The sequence below is a fragment of the Staurois parvus genome, unplaced genomic scaffold, assembly GCF_062004578.1.
Source record: "Staurois parvus isolate SC_StPar_1 unplaced genomic scaffold, SC_StPar_1.0 ptg000238l, whole genome shotgun sequence".
NCBI lineage: Eukaryota > Metazoa > Chordata > Amphibia > Anura > Ranidae > Staurois > Staurois parvus.
The window spans coordinates 985,293-1,011,672 of record NW_028318034.1 but is presented as its reverse complement, the minus strand read 5'-3'; the positions used below and the strand labels follow the sequence as shown (position 1 = coordinate 1,011,672).

General features: G+C 40.7%; 1 protein-coding gene across 7 annotated transcripts in view; it reads left to right on the top strand.

Annotated features, from left to right (window-relative positions):
• Nucleotides 1-19,696, top strand: part of PNPLA4 (patatin like domain 4, phospholipase and triacylglycerol lipase) — a 142,638-nt gene extending 122,942 nt beyond the window's left edge. For 3 of the 7 annotated variants that reach the window (XR_016313166.1, XR_016313165.1, XR_016313164.1), the window contains one exon: nucleotides 4,223-4,381. Coding sequence is in view for 4 of the 7 variants with exons in the window: in XM_089680280.1 (XP_089536406.1) it covers nucleotides 4,223-4,344; nucleotides 19,021-19,033 (135 nt within the window). In the remaining 3 variants the exon portion in view is untranslated. Of the gene's footprint in view, nucleotides 1-4,222; nucleotides 4,655-19,020 lie in introns of those variants that run through there. The other 4 variants (XM_089680280.1, XM_089680279.1, XM_089680277.1 and 1 more) reach the window with 4 other exon arrangements.
• Nucleotides 19,697-26,380: the final 6,684 nt, after the last annotated feature.

The window sequence follows — 26,380 nt, the reverse complement described above, 5'->3', positions numbered from 1 at the left end:
TATGGTTATTATTATACAATGTCAAAGGTCTTAACTCCATCCAGAAACGGTGGATGGCTTTGAAGGAATTTCGATCCTTAGGACAGACATTTTTGTCCAGGAGACCCATTTTAAGTCGACTGGCTCTTTTCGTTTTGCCTCAAGGTTTTTCTCCCACTCCTACTCGGCTTTTGATCCCACTGGGAAAGCTGGAGTGGCTATTTTGATCTGGACACACTGCTCCCTTCAGGTCATTTCCTCCAAGGTCGACCCACGGGGTCGTTATATCATTTTGAAATACAGGTATATGTTTGCTGGTTCTCCTCTTATCCTGTTAAACTTGTATGCCCCGAAAGCGGGTCAATTACATTTCCTCTCCCAAACCCTTGCTAGACTGAATGCCTTCACCACACCATATATGATCATTGGAGGGGATTTTAATTTAAACATGCCCCCCCACAGGGATAGGAAGGTACTATTTGAATCCCCCCCCTCGAAGCTGCAGTGTTCCTCTTCAAAATCTTTTCTCAAACTGATAAGGGAACATCGTCTCTTTGATGCTTGGCGGATCAAACATCCCCTTCATAAACAGTATACTTTCTACTCCACCCCTCATCAGAGTTTCTCCCGCTTGGACCACTTTTTTGTCTCTGCCCCCTTACTCCCTCTTTTGGTTTCATCCGAAATCAATTCCATTACATGGTCCGATCACGCTTCTTTGTCTCTGAATCTTTTCTTCCCTGATTCTTTGCCGAAAGCCTGTCATTGGCGTCTCAGTGAGACCTTTCTCACTACTGCCTATCTCCGTTAAGAACTCTCCCGGGGATTGGATATGTACTTCCAACCCAATGTTGGCTCGGTGACTTCTTCCTCGACTCTTTGGGAGGCCCACAAGGCCGTTTTTCAGGGACTATGTATCTCTATAGGCTCCCGTTTGAAAAAATCCTCAGCCAGCGCCAAGGCTTCTCTCATCCGCCAATTATCCTCAGTCGAGCGTCAACTGCTAATCAAACTGTCCAAACTGTCCATAACCCGTCTTCGTAGGGTTACTTCTTTACGCGACCAAATCAAAGTTCTTGATAGATCTGTGCAATCACTTCTTTGGGTCAAACAGAAATTTTATGAATTTTCCAATAAGCCCCACCGCATGCTAGTCAACAGGCTTAAAACGCAATCCTCTCCCTCGCTGCCAGACCATCTTCTTCAATCAGATGGTACACCTACATATGACCCTCATGTAATGGCCTCACTTTTTGGATCATATTATGAGACTCTCTACAACTGTTTAACCACAAATCTCCATCCTCCTCTTTGTAAAACGTCATTCGATGCCTTCTTTGAGTCATTCTCTTTGCCACAGATATCACCTTCTGATCTTTCGGCCCTTAATGCCAATATCTCATCTGAGAAGCTGTATGATACGATTAAGCAGTTCCCTTCTCACAAATCACCAGAACCTGATGGCTTACCTTATTCTTATTACAAGACGTTTATAGGCATTTTGGCCCCCCATCTTCTCTCTTTGTTTCATGATCTCTTAAGAGGTGTCCCCCCTCAGGCTGATTTTTCACGTGCATATATTTCCGTTATTCCCAAGCCTGATAAGGATCATTCTATTCTGGACAATTACCGTCCCATTGCCCTGCTAAACTCTGATTACAAAATATTTACTAGGATTTTGGCCAATAGGCTCTCCGGATTCATCTCCAAGCTCATACACAGGGACCAAGTGGGCTTTGTGCCGGCCAGACACGCTGCGGACAATACCAGGAGGTCTATTGACCTGATTAACAGAACTTCATCCCCTGCTATTTTGCTGAGTTTGGATGCTCAAAAAGCTTTTGAACGCCTTAGCTGGCCCTACATGTTTATGGTCTTGGAGAGATATGGTTTCCGGGGCCCATTTGTGGCGGCCTTGAAGGTCCTTTACTCCTCCCCGTCCTCAGAGGTCAGATTGTCTTTGTTTCTTTCACCTTCTTTTAGGATGTCGAACGGTACGAGGCAGGGGTGCCCACTTTCCCCTTTACTGTTTATCCTCTGCCTAGAGCCGCTGGCCATTGCCATTCGATCTAACCCTGACATATGAGGGATACATTCCCATGGGCGTGAATACAAATTGTCCCTATTTGCAGACGATATAATTCTAACTCTAACTAGCCCTTGCACCTCTCTTCCGGTTCTTCATAAAACTTTACAATCATTTGGGACTCTGTCAGGCTACAAGGTAAATACATCCAAAACCGAAGCACTCCCACTTCATATCCCACCCAACATGTTAACCTCTCTCCAAGCGTTTTACCAATATCGTTGGTGTACCCACTCGCTGAAGTATTTGGGTACCAACCTTACTTCCTCCTACCATTACATATATGAGGCTAATTTTCCCCCCCTATTTGTCGCTATTTCCCCTTCCTTAAAAGTTTGGGACACCTTACCGATTTCCTTTCTTGGACATATAAATGTTATAAAAATGACCGTACTACCGAAACGTTTGTATCTATTTGCAACTCTCCCCATCCCCATCCCTATGTCCAAGCTACATTCCATCCAAAAATCTCTATTACGTTTTATTTGGCATAACAAACAACATAGAATTGCACGTACTGTACTCCTTTCTTTACGCTCTAGGGAAGGCTTAGGAGTGCCGGATATTGTGACCTATTACTATGCCGGCCACCTTCGTTTTTTAATCTCCTGGTCCACCAGACGCCCCCCTAACAAATAGACTGAGATTGAAACCTTACAACTTACTCCGACCCATTTATGCTCTCAGCTCTGGGATATGTCAGCGGCGGCCATCGCTGCTCACTGACACCTTTTACTTGGACCCATGCAATTTTCCTTGTTTATCTGGAGGAGATGCAGGGCTAAATTTGCTTTGTCCTCTGAGTGCTCCCCTCTGACTAATGTTCTCTTTAATCCCTCCCTTCCGGATAGTTTGTCCTTACACCGAATGCTCCCATGGGCCTCAGCCGATCTTTTCCAACTGCGTCATCTGGTCCATCCCGTAACTCGAAAATTTAAATCATTTTCCGACATCCAAAAAAAATACCCAAATACCTCCCCAGCACTTCTATGTTTATTTGCAGATACGCCATTTTTTCTAAACCCTGTCACCCTCATTGACTATGGAAAAGCCTACACCCTTTGAGCACCTGTGTATTCAGGGCCCACATCAAAAGGGCACAGTTTCCAATACATATAAGCTCCTGCTGGATGTTCCCTCCCTTAACTATTGATACCCATCGCTATATGCGTAAGTGGTCCCAGTTTCTCCGCTGTGACATTGACCTGTTGCAGTGGAAGAAAATATGGGAGTACGCATCCAGATCCTCTATGTGTGTAGTTTATGAAAGAAAATGCTTACAAAATCATAATGTTGTGGTATCGAACCCCTGATGTGCTCCATTCTCATAACCCGAGTGCTTCTCCTGCCTGCTGGCTCTGCGGGAGGGAAACCGGCTCCCTTTTTCACATTTTTTGGGATTGTAGGCTTATCACTCCCTTTTGGGAAGAGGTTTTGGCCTTTCTACAACTGGTTTTACATACCTCTCTCCCTTTTGAGCCTCTTTATTTTTTATTGGGCCTGCCCTTTCCCGGGTCTCTCTATACCATTGAGGAGACTCTCCGTGCATATTTTGATGGTGGCCAGGAGAAGCATTCCGATGAGCTGGCTCTCCCCTACACCCCCCTCAGTGTTGACATTATTTAAGAAAAAATGTTGGTGCAGCCTACATAAGTGTAATGTACAGTAGTGATGGCCATCCCCAATCTAGGGACCAACGTGCACACTACTTAGTCCAATGTCCACTTGAACTTGTGCACAAGAAACTTCTAAAAGCCTGTGAAGGGGGCCCCATGGTTTTGACTGCCTAAGGGCCTCCACAGAACTAATCCAGCACTGTTACTGGTCCATTCACCAGGTCAAAATAAAGGGAAAACAAAGCCTACAAAAAAAAAAACTATTGTAGCACATTTGTAAGCTGCAATATATTACAACGTATTACAACGTGCTTTGTGTTTCAATGTTTTTAATATGTAATGTGCCTTGTTTCTTCCCTATCATTCATCCACAATCTTCTTTTTTAATGAAAGTTTTAAACAAGATTTGTGATTAATTACAATGAAATCGTTAAAAGTGCCATTTTAGTATTTTTAATTGTTTGGCTAAGTCATGATTTCTAAAGCTTAACATGAAAAAAGTAATTGTGTTTACTTGTTCTCATTTAAACTTCTCTATTAGCTATCAGCAGCAAATTTCCAAAGAATCAGCCATGCATTGTTTCCACCAAGTCAAGCCAAAATGGAGTCTGTTTTTCAAGATGGATTTGAAGATGCAGTGAACTTTTTGCATTCAAAGAATTGGTATGAATAAAGAAAAAGTTATGCAAAACCTTTTAAATTAAGCAGCAAAACTTTCATTATTAAGAGATAGTGTGCTTTTTTCTCTGTGTTCATGCTTGAAACTTAATTAATCAGTTTCAAATACATCAACTCTAAACAGTACCTTCAGAAAAGTTACTTATCCTGGTGACATGCCAGAGTGATGAAAAATAAAAAGTGTGGAGGTATAAGTGAGAATTTTGAACTTATACAGTTATAAAGTTCCAATATTTAGTTATCTTACTGTTAGTATAAAATATATATATTGCACAATAAATTAATTTGAAAAACACTTTTGCTTTTAAGGTGAACAAAAAAAACATGTTTTGTACGTTTTGAAAGTAAAACACTGCAATAATGTTCAATAAGGACACCTACAACATTTAACCAGAATCAGTCACGATTGGGCATAAATTCAGAGGCACTGGGGGTGATTTACTAAAACTGGAGAGTGCTAAATCTGGCGCAGCTGTGCATAGTTACCAATCAGCTTCTAACTTCAGCTTGTTCAATTAAGCTTTGACTAAAAAATCTGGAAGTGGAAGCTGATTGGTTTCTATGCAGAGCTGCACCAGATTTTGCATGCTCCAGTTTTAGTAAATCACCCCACTGTATTTATATTTAAGAAAATATAGCTCTGAAGGAACACAGTGGGTTAATGCATGATCTGTCACCTGAAAATATCGAATGGTGCTTATAGGCAATACTGGTAAGTACACTGACTGCATTTTCATAAGCTCCTGTTGTGACGATTGCGGCGTCAGACCCCAGCCCTTCTCACCAAACTCGTGACCGAAGGACTAGCCAATCTAAAACCACGCTGTCACGTTCGTAACAATGCCATGCCCAGCTGCACTCTGCACAAAGATTTTTCAGCTAATGGACCACAATCTGTGTATCTGCAGCCTGGGAACGATTGTTACTGGGTCAGGTTAATTGCGCAATTAACCCTTCACACTGCCACCACCTCCTTTTTGTACAGAGAAAGAGGAAACTCGGCAATATCAGCAATAACACTATGATGTTTGCATAAGCATCGGTGTACCACTGTCACCGCAGGTAGAGATATACCGAAGTTTAAAACACACGCACAGTAGCGTTCTTCAGCGGCAGGGGTTCTTACTTTGCATTAAAGTTCTTTAGAAACAGTTCAACACTTTCAGAAAGTAAGATTTATTACTAAAAGGTCAAAAGGGTGCAATAAAAATATTTACAGAAAAAGATGTAGCCAATATATATATATATATATATATATATATATATATATATATATATATATATGCAGTCAGGTCCATAAATATCGGGACATCGACACAATTCTAACATTTTTGGCTCTATACACCACCACAATGGATTTGAAATGAAAACGGACAAGACGTGCTTTAACTGCAGACTGTCAGCTTTAATTTGAGGGTAATTACATCCAAATCAGGTGAACGGTGTAGGAATGACAACAGTTTGCATATGTGCCTCCCACTTGTTAAGGGACCAAAAGTAATGGGACAGAATAATAATCATACATCAAACTTTCATTTTTTAATACCTGGTTGCAAATCCTTTGCAGTCAATTACAGCCTGAAGTCTGGAACGCATAGACATCACCGGACGCTGGGTTTCATCCCTGGTGATGCTCTGCCAGGCCTCTACTGCAACTGTATTCAGTTCCTGCTTGTTCTTGGGGCATTTTCCCTTCAGTTTTGTCTTCAGCAAGTGAAATGCATGCTCAATCGGGTTCAGGTCAGGTGATTGACTTGGCCATTGCAGAACATTCCACTTCTTTCCCTTAAAAAACTCTTTGGTTGCTTTTGCAGTCTGCTTTGGGTCATTGTCCATCTGCACTGTGAAGCGTCCAATGAGTTGTGAAGTATTTGGCTGAATATGAGCAGATAATATTCCCGAAACACTTCAGAATTCATCCTGCTGCTTCTGTCAGCAGTCACATCATCAATAAATACAAGAGAAGCAGTTCCATTGGCAGCCATACATGCCCACGCCATGACACTACCACCACCATGCTTCACTGATGAGATGGTATGCTTAGGATCATGAGCAGTTCCTTTCCTTCTCCATACTCTTCTCTTCCCATCACTCTGGTACAAGTTGATCTCAGTCTCATCTGTCCATAGGATGTTGTTCCAGAACTGTGAAGGCTTTTTTACATGTCGTTTGGCAAACTCTAATCTGGCCTTCCTGTTTTTGAGGCTCACCAATGGTTTCCATCTTGTGGTGAACCCTCTGTATTCACTCTGGTGAAGTCTTCTCTTGATTGGTGACTTTGACACACATACACCTACCTCCTGGAGAGTGTTCTTGATCTGGCCAACTGTTGTGAAGAGTGTTTTCTTCACCAGGGAAAGAATTCTTCGGTCATCCACCACAGTTGTTTTCCGTGGTCTTCCGGGTCTTTTGGTGTTGCTGAGCTCACCGGTGCATTCCTTCTTTTTAAGAATGTTCCAAACAGTTGTTTTGGCCACGCCTAATGTTTTTGCTATCTCTCTGATGGGTTTGTTTTGTTTTTTCAGCCTAAGGATGGCTTGCTTCACTGATAGTGACAGCTCTTTGGATCTCATCTTGAGAGTTGACAGCAACAGATTCCAAATGCAAATAGAACACTTGAAATGAACTCTGGACCTTTTATCTGCTCATTGTAATTGGGATAATGAGGGAATAACACACACCTGGCTATGGAACAGCTGAGAAGCCAATTGTCCATTACTTTTGGTCCCTTAACAAGTGGGAGGTACATATGCAAACTGTTGTAATTCCTACACCGTTCACCTGATTTGGATGTTAATACCCTAAAATTAAAGCTGACAGTCTGCAGTTAGAACACATCTTGTTTGTTTCATTTCAAATCCATTGTGGTGGTGTATAGAGCCAAAAATGTTAGAATTGTGTTGATGTCCCAATATTTATGGACCTGACTGTATATATATATATATATATATATATATATATATATATATAGGCTACATCTTTTTCTGTATTGCTCCCTGTATTACATATAAATATACAGAGAGCAATAGCACAGCAAAGAGATAACAGAAAGAAGTTTAGAGGGATAAAGTACTTGCCGTCAGCCTTGGTTTCAGCAGATCAGGTTTCAGAGCCAAAAGGATGCCTTATCTCCCAAAGTTAGTTCCGATGTTAAAAGGGAGAATCTTCAACTTAGCTAAACTCAGCTTAGCTTTCTGCTCCAAGCATAACAGCTTTTCTAGCAACTCAACAGGGTATCTCCTTGAAGCAGAGAACCAATCGCCTCATTTGGGGAGGGAGTTGTAGGCGGGGAGCTCAGGCTCTGACCAAAGCCCTCACAAATTATGCTATGGTCCATAACTTACTCGGTGCATTTAGCAGCCTTGCCACTAGTATATTAATATGCAGAATCATCTGCTGAACCTCTAGATATGAAATATGACATACCTGCTGGGATGGTTTAGGAGATTTCATTTTCTGCTCTCCTGTTGATGCCAGCTAGGGGATGTAATATATCAGACGACTTGTATTAACGAGACCGATCTGAATATATGCCTGGTTTTTATGTATGTCTTTCATAGTTCAAGATATGTAATCATAGGGGAAAGGGGATGTTTAAATGTGAGTCCGTTTTACGAATACCTGGAATGTCTTTGAGCTCAGTGAAGGACTTGGTTTATGGTTTTACAATCCTTCTCCAAGCAGAGTCTCGCAGACATCTGGGGGCCAGGCTAATTGGGGTTTATAGCCATGAGCTCTCCCGCTGGGCCTTGATACCTTTGATCTCTGCATCAAACATACCACATGTCACTCAACAGAGAGGGAGGGGGGATATGAGGGAAGCTGATTTGGGAGTAGAAAATTATAGAAGATGGAGGCCTTTGCCAAAATGGAGGTTCGCATCCATCTCTGTGTGCACGTTTGCTACACCTGTTGTTAAAGCTTAAGTTTAATAGCTTTTTTTCAAAATCAGCACAAGGGATGACATTTACATTGAATGGGAAGTGTTCCTTGTGCTGCTGTGTTCAATGAAGTCTTCATTCCTCTGCCCCCCTGATACCCCCACAGCTGTGATCTTCCAGTGGACCTATCACAGGCCATTCGTCCATCAAAAATGCTGGCTATGCCCACCCTTTCTGCCCCCCTGCTCCATTAAAAAAGATGTACTATCGCTTCCCACAATGAAAAGTGCTTTATGAATGGAGGAGGTAGACCTTTCATATATCCACCTGTTCACCTTGCAGAAAGCGTATTTCATTGTAGGATAGTACAGCTTGTATAAATGGGGTAGGGGTGGAAAGGGCAGCCAAAGTTAGCACATGTGACAGGTCCAGCAGTTCACAGTAGCCCATGCAGCATCAGGAGCTCACAGCTGAAAGGGTATGGAAAGGGGGGGGGGGGGTTGGAGCAGAGCAGCCACCAGGGACACTTCTCATTCAATGTAAGTACCATCCCTTGTGCTTTACATAGTTATACATTGTATCTATATCAACAGTTTATCTTTAGGATATAGTAATTGCTCAGAATTACACTTGAAACATACTTGCTTCATTTACACGTTTATTTTTGAGTTTGCTTCTGTCAGGGGGTCAGAGGTCACTCAAATTCTTACATTTACTTCCTTTTCCTTTCCCTTACTTCAAACACTGATAACTAGCTTTTCAGTGTGCAGTGTTCTAGGCAGTTGACAGAGCAATGGCTGCTTAAGCTGGCCAAAGACTGTTCGAATTTCGTCCAGTTCAGCAGGGACCAGCTGAGATTCGAACAATCAAACCATGTATGGGCAGGCTGAATGTACCCAAGTTGATTGATCAACTTGCCTGTCCAATTTTACATGCGATTATTACTAGTGGCTATTAGAGCAGCTAGCAGTAATGACTGTCCCGATGGGGTTAGCTCTCCCTGCCCCCCAACCAGGAGAACACAATGGTTCCATGGGAGGGATTCCTCCATCATCACTGACTGTGTTGATGGTGGAATAAAGCAATTTTCTTTCCTACAGCTGTTGTTGCAGGAAATAAATTGCTCAGTCTGTGGCCGGCTTTAAGCCTGGTACCCACGATAAGAATATCGAATGATCATCCATTTTGTTTTTGCATGCTAGTCTCATATCAAAATGATGAGGTTACTAAAGACAGAATACAACTTCTGGAGTGATGTAATGCATTGTATTGTATTGTAATGTATTCCTTCGTTTCTGAGCATGCGCGGTCTTGCTCTTTAAATTGTTTTCAGACAAATACTTTACTGATTAAATGAAAATTGTTAAATCGGGTATCATAAGAGAACATTTTTTGTGTTTGTCCCTTTGAATAATTTAGGATGAAAGCTGTGTACTAATAATCAGTGATAGTATGATCACTTCGAAAGCAGTATTTTTTGTCCAATTTTCTGATGCATTAGGCTTTAGTCTTACATGATCTCAGACTTAGACAAGAATGAACAACACTAAGTATGGGGACAAATATGCACTATCTATAAGCCTACACAGTCATCACAGTCATGGCAATTTAAGACTGAATATTTAGTATCATTTAGTATAATTATTGTATGAATAGGGGCATATTACTAACTCTCCTCCCTCCATTATACAGTTTACTACAGGTTTGATGGAGGAAGGCAATGTACATGTGGGGGTGTGGTGTGGCAGAACTTTTTAGAACATGTTGGAGAAGGTTTGTGTTCAGAAAAAAAATCCCTGTATAGCTCCCTAGAAAAGTGGTAAATGTTGGGTTTAATTCCTGTTTTGCACTACAATAATTTATTTGTAAGGCTCATCTTATTTATTGTTGGTAGGCCTTATCCCTGTGTTGTTGAACAAAGATGCAGAATGAAAATTGGAAATTGTGTTTCTATTTGAAGAAGTACAAAGAACTATTTGAGTTGTTTAACATAACCTTTATCAATATATCTGGCCCCACCCATAGTATACTACCCTAGAAGTAAACTAGTAAAAATTGTATGCATACAATATAGAAAAAGACATTAACCACTAGGGGACTGCCCGCAGTACATATACTGCTACAAGGCGGCCCCTGTGCGCAGGATCAGGTATATAAACGTGATCCTGCATTCCAGAATAGGGGGCGCGTGTGAGGAGTGTGACCACCGTACCCGCGGCACCAATCGTGGCCACGGGTGTCAATCACCGGGTCCCAGCCGGTGATTACCCGCTGGAGCCCGGCGATTGCCGGCAAACACAGACGGGGAGGAAGGCTGCATTGTTTTCAATGGAGCTCTTCCTCCCTGTGAGCTTCAGCACACTGTTCTGGGATCGCTGGATACAGCCTTCCAAGACAGTGTGTAATAGAGAGGAACACACCCCTGCCCCCTAGTGAAACACTCCCTTCACACTGTTAACCATTTCATTGCCTCCCAATGTTAACCCCTTCCTCCCCAGTGCCATTAGTACAGTGTCTGTGTTTTTTTTTGCACTGATCACTGTATTGGTGTCACTGGGGATGTCAGTGACCCCAAGTCAGTTCCCCCCAGTGTTAGAATGTCTGCCGCAGTCCTGCAGTCCTGCCATAAGTCGCTGATTGCCGCCATAAGTCACTTATTGCCGCCATAAGTCGCTGATGGCCACTATTATTAGTAAATTAAAAAAAATCCAGTATCTATACTGCCATTTATTACCGCTATAACTTTCACGTAAACCAATTGATTTACACATATTGGGTTTTTTTTAGCAAAGACATGTCGCAGAATACATTTTGGCCGAAATTTATGACGAAATTTGATTTTTAAATTCTTTTACTGGACATGTTTTATAGCAAAAAGTCCAAAATATTGTTTTTTTTTCTCAAAATTGTCAGCCTTTTTTTTTATAGCGCAATAAATTAAAAACGCACAGGCAATCAAATACCACCAAAAGAAAGCTCACTTTGTGGGGAAAAAAGGATGTAAATTTTATATTGGTGGAGTGTTGCATGATCACACAATTGTCAGTTAAAATAACACAGCGCTGTTACACAAACCGCTTATGTAACCGCTTCCTGACTGCCCTATAGCAGAAATACTGCTACAGGGCGGCACAGGTGAGAAAAATCACATATATATAGGTGATTCGCAGTCCAGTGGTTTTCACACCCCTCCCAGATAGCATCAGCTTGCCCCTCAGTACACCAGTAATCACATTTAACCCCTCGATTGCCAGGAAAACGCTCATACACAGTAAACCTCCATTGCTAGTATAGTGTCTGAACAGATCAATATCTTTGATCAGATCAGCACTGTACCAGCGTTCATATTAGTATAGCGTCCCCCAAAATGCAGCGTCAGCAGGATCAGCTTCGGCTCCTGCCAGCACCTGCGTTTAGCCCCTACGCTTACCCCCCCTTCTCCCCTAGCAAGTGCAGTGTCAGTAGGTCACTGTCACTTGATACATTGCACACAAAACCGCAGTGTTCTCAGAATCAGGCCTGATCTCTGTTAGTACTTGTTGGTAAATTTTGATGACTCTCATATGCAGCAGAGTGCCAGTACTAGTGCCGCGCTACCTTTTGGTGAACTGGCGAGTACTAGTGGCCTAGTACTTCCTGGTCTTTCACATACCACTTAGATTGTAAGCTCTCAGGTTCAGGCCCTCCTAACCCTGTTGTATTGAACTGTATTGTTCTGTATTGTCTCCCATTATATTGTAAAGTGCTGAGCAAACTGTTGTCGCTATATAAATCCTGTGTAATAATAATAATAATACCAGCACTGCAGTATGACTTGGTGACGTGGCGAGTCCCATAAGTCCAGTACAAGCCGGTGTGGTAGCGAGCACAAGTATTGTCCCACAGCCACCAAGAATTCGCACACAGGCCCGTAGAGCCCCTAGTATCCTTCTGGATGTGCTCGCAAATCCTGATTGGCAGCCCACAAATTCTGCAGCACCCGTACTTCCCCCATTCACTGCCCAACCCGGAATTCAGGTGGAAATAGCAAATTTAACTCCTCCCCTTGATTTTTTGGATCTGTTTTTCACGGAAGATCTGTATGCATTAATTGTGGATCAAAGCATTTTATATGCACAACAATGCATCGCCGACAATCCAAATTCAAACCTTGCCAGACCATTCGCATGGAAACTCATTACGGTTTCCGAATTTATATTTTTGTGGGGCCTAACCCTCAACATGGGCATTACTAAAAAAAAAATGAATTGTGATTGTATTGGTCCTCAGACCCGATTCATCATATGCCGTGTTCTCTGCTGCCATGGCCAGGCATATATATGAGAGTATAATGTGTTTTATGCATTTCAACGACAACACACTCTGTTATTCTCGGGGTGACCCTGCATTTGACCAGCTCCACAAAATTCAGCCCCTCGCAAATCACCTTAACCAAAAATTTGCAGATGTCTATACTCCCCAGCAAAAATACTGCATTGATGAGTCCTTCATTAATTTTTCTGGCCGCCTTGCATTCAAACAATTTCTCCCCAGCAAGCGTGCCAGATATGGGGTCAAGATGTAGGAGACCTGTGAGAGGGCAACAGGCTATACTTATAAGTTTGGATTTACGAGGGAAAAGGTAGTCACGTAGAGCCCCCCGGATGCCATGACTACATGGGGAGTAGTGGCAAGATAGTTTGGGACTTGGTGTCATCCTTTTTCCATATGGGGTACCACTTATATGTGGACAATTTTTATTCAAGCGTACCACTATTTAGACATTTGTACAATCTTGGAACTGGTTCATGTGGCACCATGTGACCTAATGTGTGCCCACCATTAGAAGTTTGTGGATGCAGGGCGGTATATTTTAATGGTGGGCATACCACACATTTTTTTTGTCAAAGATTTCTTCTCTTTTTTTCATTCAGTCCACAGGCTGCATAAAAAAAAAGAACATAGCATATTTACCCAACAAGGACCAGCGACGTACTGGTACATCACTGGACTTTGAATGGTTATACCACAATGATGCCTACAGCTGCAGGCATCATCCTGGTATAATTTTTTTCAGCTGGCGATCAGCTTTCATGCAAAAGCAATCCTAGTGGCTGATTAGCTACAGGATTGCTTTTACAAGCAGCGGGAGATAATACCCCCCCTCCCGTGCTGCCTTCCATGGCCTTCTCAGGCAGTCCCGAACCACCGGGGGAACCTGAGAATGCAGCCGGTGTTTCTGTCAGCTGACCATAGAGCTGATTGGAGACCAGAATGGTGCCAATCATCTCTATAGTCTAAGAAATCAGAAGCTACGAGCATTTCATCACTTCAGTTTCGCAGGATATAAACAGCGCCATTTGTAAATTGGGAAAGCATCTGATCACACTGATCTTGGTTTGATTAGATAATGTAAGGGCAGAGGAGAGATCAAAAGTCCCATTGACAATGCCCATTGACGTTATAGGGGATATTTGCATTCCCTGTGACAGCATTAAAAGTGATCAAAAAAAAATTTAAAGGGACAGTGTAAAAATAATTAAAAAAATCAAAATAAATAAAAAAGTACCCTCACTGCCCCGCGCATGCGTGCACCTGCGTTTGTAAGCGTTGACCCTGTGCCAGTAAGGAGCCAGCAGTTGCACCATACATTACCAAAACCTTATCACCACGAACGTCAGATTAAGGGCAGCAATTCTAACACTAGACCTCCTCTGTAAATCTAAAATGGTAGCTTGTAAAGGATTTTAAAACTTTGCCTATAGATATTAAAAATGTATGCAGTTTGTCGCCATTGCAGTGGGCATGCACAGTTTTAAAGCATGTCATGTTTGGTATCTACTTACTCGGCATACCATCATCTTTTATATTTTACCAAACAATTGGCCAATATATTGTGTTTTTGTGCATTAAAAGTAAAGAAAAGTGTATTTTTTAAAAAATAATTGCGTTTGAAAAATCGTTGTGCAATTATTATGTGACATAAAAAATTGCAGCACCCACCATTTTATTCACTAGGATGTTTGCTTTAAAAAATATATATAATGTCTGTGGTTTAAATTAATTTCCTAGAAAAAAAAGACAAAATTTTTTCATGTGAACAAAAAGTGTCAGAAAAGGCTTTGTCTTCATGTGGTTAGAAGAGTGAATGATGTGTGGCATAAACTTCTAATGCTGGCCATAAAATGCCCCCACCCCCCAAAACAACCCATTTTTGGAAAGTAGACACCCCAAACTATTTGCTGAGAGGTATGTTGAATCAATAGAAGAATTAATTTTTTTACAAGTTTTTGAAAAATGACAAAGACAAAATTGTCACTTAAATGATTTATTGCTCAGACATGCCATGGGTATATGTGGAATTACTCCCCAAAATACTTTCTCCTATACTTCCCGAGTATGGGGGTACCACATTTGAGAAACTTTTTGGCAGATTAGCCATTTACATGACCCCAAAATCCAGTAAGCACCTTCAGGCTTTTAAAGGGCTTTATTTCCTCATTACACTTCCTGACTACCTCTCACAGTTTCGGAAGCCCTGAAATGCCAGGATAGCACCAAACCCCCCAAAATAACCACTTTTTGGAAAGTGGACACCCCAAGGAATTTGATAAGCAGTATTTTGCAGTATTTTATTTGTTGCCACACGTTTTTGGAAAATAAAGAAAAAAAACTTTTTTTTTCTTTTCTTTTTTTTATATTTCAAAACCTTGTGAGAAAAAATGAGATCTGCAAAATACTCACCATGCCTCTTTTTAAATTCCTTGGGGTGTCTACTTTCCAAAAAGGGGTCATTTGGGAGGGTTTGGTGCTATCCTGGCATTTCAGGGCCTTCGAAACTGTGATCGGTAGTGAAGAAGTGAAATGAGGAAGTCACGCACCTTCAGGCTTTCAAAGTGGTCATTGGATTTCAGGCTCCTGTATATCGCTAGGCTCCCAAAAAGTCTCACACATGTGGTATACCCATACTCGATAGAAGTAGCAGAATGTATTTTAGGGTGTAATTCCACATATACCCATGGCTTGTGCAAGAAATATATAATTTAAATGACAACTTTGTGTAAAAAAAAAAGGTTTTTGTCATTTTCCAGAAACTTGTGGAAAAAAAATAAATCTTTCATGGACTCAATATGCCTCTCAGCAGCTACCTTAGGGTGTCTACTTTCCGGAGAGGGATCATTTGGGGGTATTTGTACTATCCTGGTATTTTAGCATCTCAAGAAATGTGATGAGCATTCAGAAAGTAAAAGCTGTGTAAATTCCTTTATCTATACCATAGTTTGTAGATGCTATAACTTTCACACAAAGCAATCAATATACACTTATTGGGATTTTTTAACCAAAAACATGTAGCAGAATACATTTTGGCCTAAATTTATGACAAAAATTTATGACAAAATTTTAGTTTTTTTGGATATTCTTTATGACAGAAATGAGATACTGTTTTTAAAAAAAAAAAAAAAAAAATTTTCTCAAAACTTTTGTTTATAGCGCCCAAAATAAATATCACTGATAGGCGGCACTGATGGACACAGGTGATCAAATACCACCAAAACAAAGCTCTATTTATGTACCTTTTTGCATGACCGCACAATTGTCAGTTAAACAAGTGCAGCACTGTATAGCAAAAAAAATGGCGTAAATTGCAGTATCTATACCATAGTTTGTAGACGCTATACATTTCACACAAAGCAATCAATATACACTTATTGGGATTTTTTTTACTAAAAACATGTAGCGGAATACATTTTGGTCTAAATTTATAACCAACTTTAAGTTTACTATATATTTTTTATAGCCGAAAGTAAAAAATATTTTTTTTTTTTCAAAATTTTCATTCTTTTTTTGTTTATAGCGTGTAAAATAAAAACACACAGGTGATCAAATACCACCGAAAGAAAGCTCTATTTGTGTGAAAAAAAGGACGCAAATTTTGTTTGGGTACAGCATTACATGACCACACAGTTGTTAGTGGAATTAGTGCAGTGCCGAGTAGCAAAAAGAGGCCTGGTCATTAAGGGGGGTAAATCCTCTAGAGGGCAAGTGGTTAAATATGCAGATTAGGAATATTAATATGTTTATTTAGTTGAACAAAGCAAAGTGTAGGTGTTAAGGTGTAAATAGCTGTACCTACAGCAGCCAATGAGAATACATCTTATGTTAATTGTACAGTACAGGACACCAGCTGAGTATTCATAGACCCTGGGCTACAGGCTTGTACCTTCAGGTCTTTGGACACTGGAAAAATTTTTAGGGCATGCCCCCTGAGCAACTCCCCTATAACTCCACTCTGTGAGTCCTCATTTTTTTTGCTAGTTTCCTAAGGTGATAATCCTCTTCTCCATTATCGAAAAATCACTCTTAACTAGTTTAATATTGTATTTTCAGATTCTTCAATCAACTCTTTAACTACCTTCTAAAATCACAATAGAAACAGTGCATCCAGATTGGTGCAACCTCGGTAAAACCTAGGAGGCTGTGGCTGAACCCCATGCCATAGCGACCACCTGTAATGTTGCTTTGCGCACTGGATCCTGAATAGACGCTTAACTCAACACATTGTGCAATGCATGTAGTCAGCCTCAGGGACCCAGTTTTAGTTCCAGTCTCTGCATCTGACTCTAGTTCGTTCCATTTTAGGCATTCTACAAGTGGCCTACCTGAAAAATGCATATTTTTCTGTATCTATGTCACAATTCATTGGACAATTAAGGGCTTTAACCACTTGAGTTTCAGAAGATTTACTCCCTTCTTAACCTGGCCATTTTTTGCTATTCGGCACTCCACTATTTTACCTAGCAATTGGGCGGTCATGTAACACTGTACGCAAATGAAATTTATAACATTTGCACACAAATAGAGCTTTTTTGGTGGTTTTTAAATACCACTGGATTTTGTATTTTTTTTATTATAGAACATTTTGAAGATATTTTCTACTTTCTGTTAGAAAACATATCCAAGAAAAAAAAATCTGATTTCTTTATAACTTAAGGTCAAAATGTATTCTGCTTCATCTTTGGTAAAAATAATACCAATAAGTGTAGATTAATTGGTTTGTGTGAAAGTTATAGAGTCTATGGCATATATATTTGAAAACTGATCAATTCAGATGTCCTGATGACAGATCTCATTTCTTGGGGCTCTTAAAATGTCAGGGCACCACAAATACCCCCCAAATTACCCCTTTTTGGAAATTAGACTGTCTGAGGTATTTAGTAAGAGGCATGGTGAGTGTTTTAACCACTTGCTAACTACACTTTAGCCGAATGATGGCTACAGCATGATTGTGCAGTTCTGGGAGGGTGTCAAATGATGTCCTCCCAGAATACACCCCCCAGCGGTGTGCACCTGGCGATCTCCATAATCACTGTTTCCTACAGATACAACTGATCACGTGGTGAGGCAAAAGGCCAATCACAGCGGCCTTTTACCACGTGATCAGCTGTGTCCAATGAAACAGCAGATCACGGAGTAAATACAGTTACCGGTTATCGGCAGCACTTTCCTCAAGCTGTCACATTGTGAGGAAAGTACTGCCATTAAATGGCAAATTTGACAGAACAGATTGGCACTGATCATCAGAGCACTGATGATCAGTGCCCTAATGATCAGTGCCGAGGTGCTGTCCAGCAGTGCCTCCCACCAGTGCCCATCTGTGCCCATCAGTGCCACCCATCGGTGCCCCCCCATCAGTGCCACCCTTCAGTGCTATACAAGCAGTTGCACCCATCAGTGTTGCCAGTCAGTGCCGCCAGTCAGTTCCATCAGTCAGTGCCGCCCATCACTGTCGCCCATCAATGCCGCCTATCAGTGACCACCACTGCAGCATAGCAGTGCAGAATCATCAGTGCCCCATCAATGCCCACCAGTGCCACCTCATCAGTGCCACCCATCAGTGCTGCCTATCAGTGACCATCATTGTTGCATATCAGTGCAGCATCATCAGTGCCTCCTCATCAATGCCCACCAGTGCGCCTCATCATTGCCACCTATCAGTGCTGTACAAGCAGTTGCACCCATCAGTGCCCAGCAGTGCCGCCAGTTAATGCTGTTAGTGCCGTCAGTAAGCACCACCTATCCGTGTTGTCCATCAATGCCCATCAGTGCTGCCTATCAGTGACCATCATTGCTGCATATCAGTGCAACATCATCAGTGCCTCATCATCAATGCCCACCAGTGCCACCTCATCAGTGTTTGTTTCATATGAGTACGGTGTTGCAATTGTCATTCAAAGTGTGACAGCACTGAAAGATGAAAATTGGCCTGGGCATAAAGGGGGTAAAAGTGCCCCGTAGGCAAGTGGTTAAAGGTATACTTTTTTGTCTCAATTTTTATTAAAGTTAAGCAATTTAATATTTTTTTTCACATTTTTTTTTAATATACTGTCACCAGTGCAGTTCAGCGTCATTATATGACTGGTGTGGCAGTGATCAGGGACGCTAATTGGTGACAGTGTATAAAAGAAGAAAAATGTTCAAAGCAACATATAGGTATGTCACTTAGCCTTTAGCTGTCACCCTTTGCATTGGCATTGTCTCACTAGATTCTCCTTTAACTTTGGGTAAAAAGAGACCTGAAAAACCTAAACTGACATTCCCCATTCACAAACAAATAGAATGGGTAATCTATGACAATCGAGACAACTCTATCAGTTAGAAAAATAATTCACAGAAAATGCATTAAAGTGGTTGTAAACCCTTCCATATACCCAATGAAGTGACTGGCCTCAGGTGATACACAGAGATGAAACAAATCCTCCTACATAAGTTTTACCTGTCTGTCTTCTTATCTTCTCTACAGCCATTCAAAGTGATGAATTTATAAAGTTTGTCTGAGAGTTCAGAAAAAAGGGGGAAAACAACAAAATTACACTCTGCAGAGCTCAGCGAGGAGAGCTCTGAGAGCTGTTTGGAGGGAAGAGACACACCCCCTTCACACAGAGCTGAGACTGTCAATCTGCTGGAGGTCCTTCCCCTGTCACAATTTTTCTCTTGGTGTTAGGAAAACATGCCAGAAGTGATTCATGCTGATAGCAGAAGAACAAAGCAGCAGTTCAACTTTTGACAAAAAATAATAAATGCACTTTTTTTGTCAGGTAAAAAGGAGCATTAATATTTTTGTTGCAGGAGCTGGTAAAGCATTGTACCAGTGATTGTACAGGCAAACAAACATACTGACAAAATTAATCAATGAACTACCACTGTGCCATGATAGAGTAGTTTAAGGAGAACTACATGCCAACATCCGCAAAGAATTTCGGTACTTGTAGTTCATTCACAGAACTCTGTAAATGAATGATGCGACCCTGTGGGTGGAGCCCACCGCACTGTCTTTAAAAAGCAAAAGCTAGTACAGTGAACTTCTCCCCGGGTGGGGGTTGAATCGGGTAGCAGTTTCAGCATTGGGAACATGTTGCACCCTAAAATTGAGACAAATAGACACTATAGTGAGATATGCTTTGTTCATATTTCATGTCTAATGCAGGCCATAGATGGGGAGAAAAACGGCCGATTTTTCGTCCGAAAATAAAACCGGCCGATTATCTTATCGTTAGTGGATGATTTTGTCGGCCGTTTTTCGTGTATTTTGAACTTTCAGATTATCGGTGATGTTGGAAAATTTTCGAAAAACGCCCGACTTTATCCTCATTGATGGTCAAAAACGAACGATCGTTTTCCGAAAAAGGATCACAAAGGCCACAAAATGACATCATTTCCCGTTATAGGTTACTCATTAATCGGCCGATTTTCGTAATAATTGGTGGTCAGGTAAGTTTTTTAGACCGACCGATAGTTCGTTAATCGGCCGAAAATCTGCCGTTTTTCTCCCCATCTATGGCCTGCATAAGGTTTACAACCACATTAAGGTAAAAAACCTTCAGCCTTTACAATATATACAATAGTTTTCAAAGCTGTCTATTCAATTTGAATAGGCATTAGTTAATCATTTTTAATCAGCAAGACCAGAATCAGATTTTTAAGCTTATATACAGTTTGTAAAAATATAGGTTACATGTATTAGAATTGTAAAAAACCATTACCAAACATATTTTTGTTATGATGTACTGAATAACTAGAAGGGCAGAAACTGAGGATCATTATGATATAGCTGAAGTTCTTCGTGTTTGTGCCTGCCAGGGCTGTCTGTATGAGAGGTGATGTGTTCTGTCCTTGAGCTTTTCCCTGGTGGTATTGAATAAAACACTTCGACAATCTGTGGCTACATTTTAAAGAATAACACTATAAAGTCTGTGTTGTTTATCTCTTACTAAAGGCTCTTCCTGTCCTACCTATTTGTTATCCACAGGGGCAGAAAAGGACACAGACAGCATGCCTTTTTAGACAAGCAATACACAGTGATCAAAGGATTTTATGGATTATACAAGTAGTAAGGATTTCAGTTTCATGAGATGTACAAGTAATACAAATTTGACAAAAATTTGTTATGGATTAAATAGATAAAAATATGTGCACACAGATTTACAGTATGCAAAGCATTGTCTGAATGGTACCCATGCCGAGCGGCTGACCTCCGTTGTTCAGTAAGTCAGAGTGCAGCCGCTCAGCACAGAATCCAGAAGCAAGTGGAGTTCTCCGAAGTAACAGTGCCTACTTCATTGATTTCCAACTTTTAGGGGCAACACCCATGTATGGTATATACATTGTTACATTGGTGCAAGCTGGATCAATTTAACTATGTATATTTTGCCTGGAATTATTCTTTAACCACTTGTCTACCAATGCATGTTTTTAAATGGATGGGGTTTACAAGTGGTCAAACCAAGCTCACAGGTGAGCTCTCCCCACACTGCACCCGCAGTGGTTCCCCAGCTCTCCTGTTTCACTGGGGAGATGGGGACCATAGGAAAGTAGGAGTAACTTGGGGCATATCCATTTCCCCATATCTCCTGTGACTAATGACCCTAGAAGCAATTATATCACTTCCGGGATCACAGCTGTCAATTCTTGGCTAGAGTAGCCGAGGATGCAGCTATTCCAGCACTATCTGTGCTGGGATAGTTGCATTGTCTATGCTATCACATAATGGGCTTGTTAGTCCCCTGGTTTTAGCAATAGAGTTAAAAACAAAAAAATAAATAAATTAAATAATTGTTTAAAATAAATCAAAATAATAAAACTAAAGCACCCTGTTACCCCTGCACACCCCATAAAAACAACAGCATAAAGGGAGCATATGTATGTAACATCAACTGTGCCACATGTGATTTATTGTCAAGAACATTAGTGTGAGAGCAATAATTTGAGAGCCACAGTTCATGGTTAACTCTAAACTTATGATCTGTAAAGGCTATTAAAGTGTCACCCATGGAGAATTTTAAGTACCATAGTTATTTGAGATTCCAATAGCATGCACAGTTTTAGGACTTGACATGTTTGGTATGTATTTACTCAATGCAACTCCATCTTAATTTTACCAAACAAATTGATTATAATATCATGTTCGCCTGTGGCATGGCCTGGACAGCAAGGCAGATGGCTGCGCACTAGCTGAGCTGTGTGAACCCAGCGGTCTTTCATTGGCTCAGTGATCTCTCGGAGGCAAGGATAAAGGCAAAATCCTCAAACATTCTTCTCAGACCCACAAGAACCACTCCTCTGCAACCTTGTCATCCCAAAGCATCTCCTCCATATTTAAAGCTCAAGCGTCTTTATGGTCCAGCATGCTAGCAGACAAGATGGTGCAGTCCAGCCCAGAGGCAGGCTACAGTGAGGAATTGTTATCAGCTACAGAGGACTTGGTAAGACATACTCCTTCCTCTGACCTCCCTCTCACATATGCAGACATGACTACTATTGCTGCAGACACATAGAGGACTTAGACAATCACAGGAGATGCAATAATATTCGGGTGAGAGGCATCCCTGAAGCAATACCATTAGAACAAATCAAACACATTCTGCAAAAAGTCTACAACACTTTGCTAGAGAGGCCTGAAGATTTCTCAACTGAGTCCTCACCTCCTAGAGATATAATTTGTTGTCTGCAAAGTTTCTCCGCCCTATAGCAGAGCTACTGCTACAGGGTGGTAGGGCTGTGCAAAGTCACGTATATATAGGCAAAATACATAGCAAATTATGCAGCGATAAAAATACCAATATATAAAATAGCAATTCTCAACCATGAAGTTCATGTGAGTAAATAAATTCAGTCGTTTTGGTTTTATGTATTCCACATGGATTTTATTGTAATTTGAATAAAATACTACACTATGCACTTTTCCTTGGGCTTTCTGTGTGAGCTTTTCTATTAAGGCGCGTGTTGGTTACTTCTGATGAAATCCGTCAAGAGGAAGGAGTGAAGGAGGCTATCACAGATCTCAATATCACTTTGTGCTTGTGTTTGCCAGAGTTCTGGTGAGTGCATAGAATGAAGGTTTCACGGAAGAGGTGTCACCACTAGATTAAACTTAACAGTCAATGGGCTTTATTATTCATTAGACACTCCGCTCTTTTCTCTTTTTGTTGTTTATTGATGTACAGTATGTTATTATTATCAACATTGAATGCCATATGGTTCATAACGATATTATGTGAATCACATGAACTTCGTGATTGAGAATTGCTTTTTTATATTTAGCATTTTTTAGCGCTGCACAATTTGCTATTTATTTTTCATTTGGGTTGGTCACCTTGTCAGTGGTAGCAGCTTTCTCATCTCCAAGCGCTCTCTACGCCCTGCGTATTTTATATGTGACATATATATCTATAAATATGCCAGACTTACCCACCTTACTAACCGTTCTGTATCTGCCACCCCTCTCTGCCAATCCCTCCACTGGCTGCCTATTGCCCAATGGATAAAATTCAAAACATTAACAATAACGTATAAAGCCATTTATAACTCTGCCCTAAATTACATCAACGATCTTGTCTCTAAATATCACCCAAACCGTACTCTCCACTCCTCGCAAGACCTCCTGCTCTCTAGCTCCATTGTCTCCTCTTCCCATGCTTGTCTCCAGGAGCTTCCCCCATCCTCTGGAACTCTCTACCCCAATTTATCAGATTATCGCCTACTCTGCTCACTTTTAGGCGATCTCTGAAAACCTATCTCTTCAGGGAAGCCTATCCTGCCCTCAGCTAATAATGGAATCTTCTACTCCACCTACAGTCCATCCCCCACAGTTACTACCTTTTGTACCACTAGCCCCTCCCTCCTAGATTGTTAGCTCCATGGAGCAGGGCCCTCCTATCCCTCTTGTATTGAACTGTATTGTTGCTGTATTGTCTCCCGTTATATTGTAAAGCGCTGAGCAAACTGTTGGCGCTATATAAATCCTGTATAATAATAATATATATGTAATTTTGCATTTCTGGAGATTTGTCAAGGAACATTGACAGGGGAGAGGTCTGTATGTAAACACCACAGATCTCTCCCCTGTCTGCACCAGCATGCTACTTAGTATTGCTCTGCATAGCAGAGCAATACAAAGCAGCATGCTTATATAGTACAACACTCACAGCACAGCATAGTAAAGCAGCACACAGCACACAGTTAACCCTTTGATCTCCCCAGATGTTAACCCCTTCCTGCCCAGTGTCATTAGTACAGTGTCAGTGCTTTTTATTAGCACTGATCACTGTATTAGTGTCACTGGGGATATCAGTGGCAGTTAGTCAGTTCCCCCCAGTATCAGAATGCCAGCCGCAGTCCTGTAGTCCCGTTATAAGTCTCTGATCGCTACCATTGCTAATATAAACATTTTTTTACAAAAATTCCAGTATATATACACCACCACTTGTGGATGCTAAAACTTTCACGTAAACCAATTGATTTACACTAATTCAGATTTTTTTTTTTAGGAAAGACATTTTAGCAGAATACATTTTGGCCTAATGTTATGCCCAAATTTGATTTTTAAAACCTTTTTACTGGATATTTTTTATAGCAAAAAGTCAAAAATATTGGGGTTTTTTTTCAAAATTGTTGGTCTTTTTTTGTTTATAGTTCAAAAAATAAAAACCACAGAGGTGACAAAATACAATCATAAGAAAGCTCCATTTGTGGGGAAAAAAGGACAAATTTCATTTGGGTGCAGCATTGCATGACCACGCAATGGTAAGTTAAAATAAAGCAGTGCCGTATCGCAAAAAATGGCCTGGTTAGGAAGGGGGGTAAATCCTCTGGAGGGCAAGTGGTTAAGGAGGACATCCTGGCAAAGCCAGATCAAATGATCAAATTGTCTTTAGTAATGACAACATTAACTTATAAAATCTAGATCTGAAGTTATTAGCAAATATTTTGGCCAATCGTCTCAGACTTTTCCTCCCTAAGATAATTGGACCTGAACAAATTGGGATTATCCCAGGGTGAGAAGCAAGGGACAACATGATCAAAGTAGTAAACTTAGTTAATAAGATGAGTCTAGAGAAAGTTGAAGGTCTCCTCATGTCCACACATGTGGAGAAGGCCTTTCATAGGGTAGCTTGGGACTATATGTTTGCCACATGTAGACATGTAGGCTTGGGCACTCACATGACGACCTGGATTTTTTCTCTCTACTATAGACCTTCCGCTAGAATCGAGGTCAATGGCTCCCTCTTTGAACCAGTGTTGATAACTAATGGCATGAGACAGGGCTGCCCCCTTTCTCCATTGCTATTTATTCTAACTTTAGAACCTTTCATCTGCACTGTGAATCTCAATCCTTCTATATGTGGCCTGATGATCCAGGATAGAAAGTTCAAATCTGTCACCTATGCTGATGACCTCCTTTTTTCTGGCGCGACCCGTACGTCCATTCCCAACGTATTAGTAGCTTTTGGTTTTGGTTATATATCTAATTTGAAAATAAACTTCCACAAATCTGAAGCCTTAAATGTATCCCTCCCATTTAAAGAATTGATAGAGATACAACAAAACTGCTCATTTAAATGGGAATCTAAAGCCTTAAAGTACTCAGGAGTCTGGATTGCTATTTGAATGTAATTTCCTTACTCTGTTAACATCCATTGAACGTGACCTCAAACAATGGACAGCAAAAAAATCTTCATGGTTTGGTAGAGCATCTATTATTAAGATGACAATTTTACCATGCTTATCTCATCTATATTTTTTAAGGCTCTGATGATGATCCAAACCCGCTTTGTTTGGGCTCATAAAAAAAACACACACATCAACTCTCATCTTATGACCAAATCAAAAAATAAAAGAGGCATGGGCCTCCCAAACTTTAAGGAATATTATCATGCTATTCACATTGCTAAAATAGTTGACTAGACTGGCCATGCAGACCTGAAAGACTGGGTCAGCTTGGAATGCTCCTTCTCACCTACCCCCCTAAAATTCACTCCAGGGATCCCCTTGACATAGTACCCTAAATCTTTTCTTCATCAACCTTTAATAGGTGCCACTCTACAAACTTTCCATCACATCATCCTAAAGGATGACATTTCATCTTCTCCTAGTCCACTCACTGCTTTAATAAATAACTCAGATTTTCCACCTGGAATGGGCAGCAAGTAGACAAGTGGTTAAAGATGTTCTGATCTTTATCCATTCTTTAAAAAACAAAACAAAAAAGCTTACACTTTATAGTGCACCTGTGCAGTCCATGTAGTATGTGTATTACAGAGTTCCTTCTGCCATCCGGTTTTATAGGTTTTCACTGCTACTAAATCACTAAGTCTTCAGCTCTTTCCTGTATTCGAAACCTCCCCCTGTTCACTGGTAAATCTGGTGCAAATCATTTGTAGGGATGAATAAAAAATTCCTAGAAATGAATCCTCTACCACTGATTATGAGCCTCAAGATGGAGCTGTCTCTCAAGTGACTTGGAGTTAGGATGCCACAGCTAAACTCAAGATAGAGCTAAATAAATGCAAAAAACCCTTCACTACCTAAATAAAGTGAACAAACAACATTATGTGAAAAATATGTAACAATGAAGGCTGCTGCTAGCATTAAAACTGTGTTCCCACAACCAAACCATAAATAATAAATAAAACAATGTTGCGCTGCAAATTAAATCAAAATAAAATTAAACTGAATAAAACATACCTGAAATAAAGTGTCCATGAAAATGAGTCCATAAATGTAAAATCATCATTAATGCTTCAGTGGTATAACTTTTCACAGATAAATGTGCTTCTTCACCCACTGATATCCCAACACCATCAGATGAAGTGCTATAGATCATA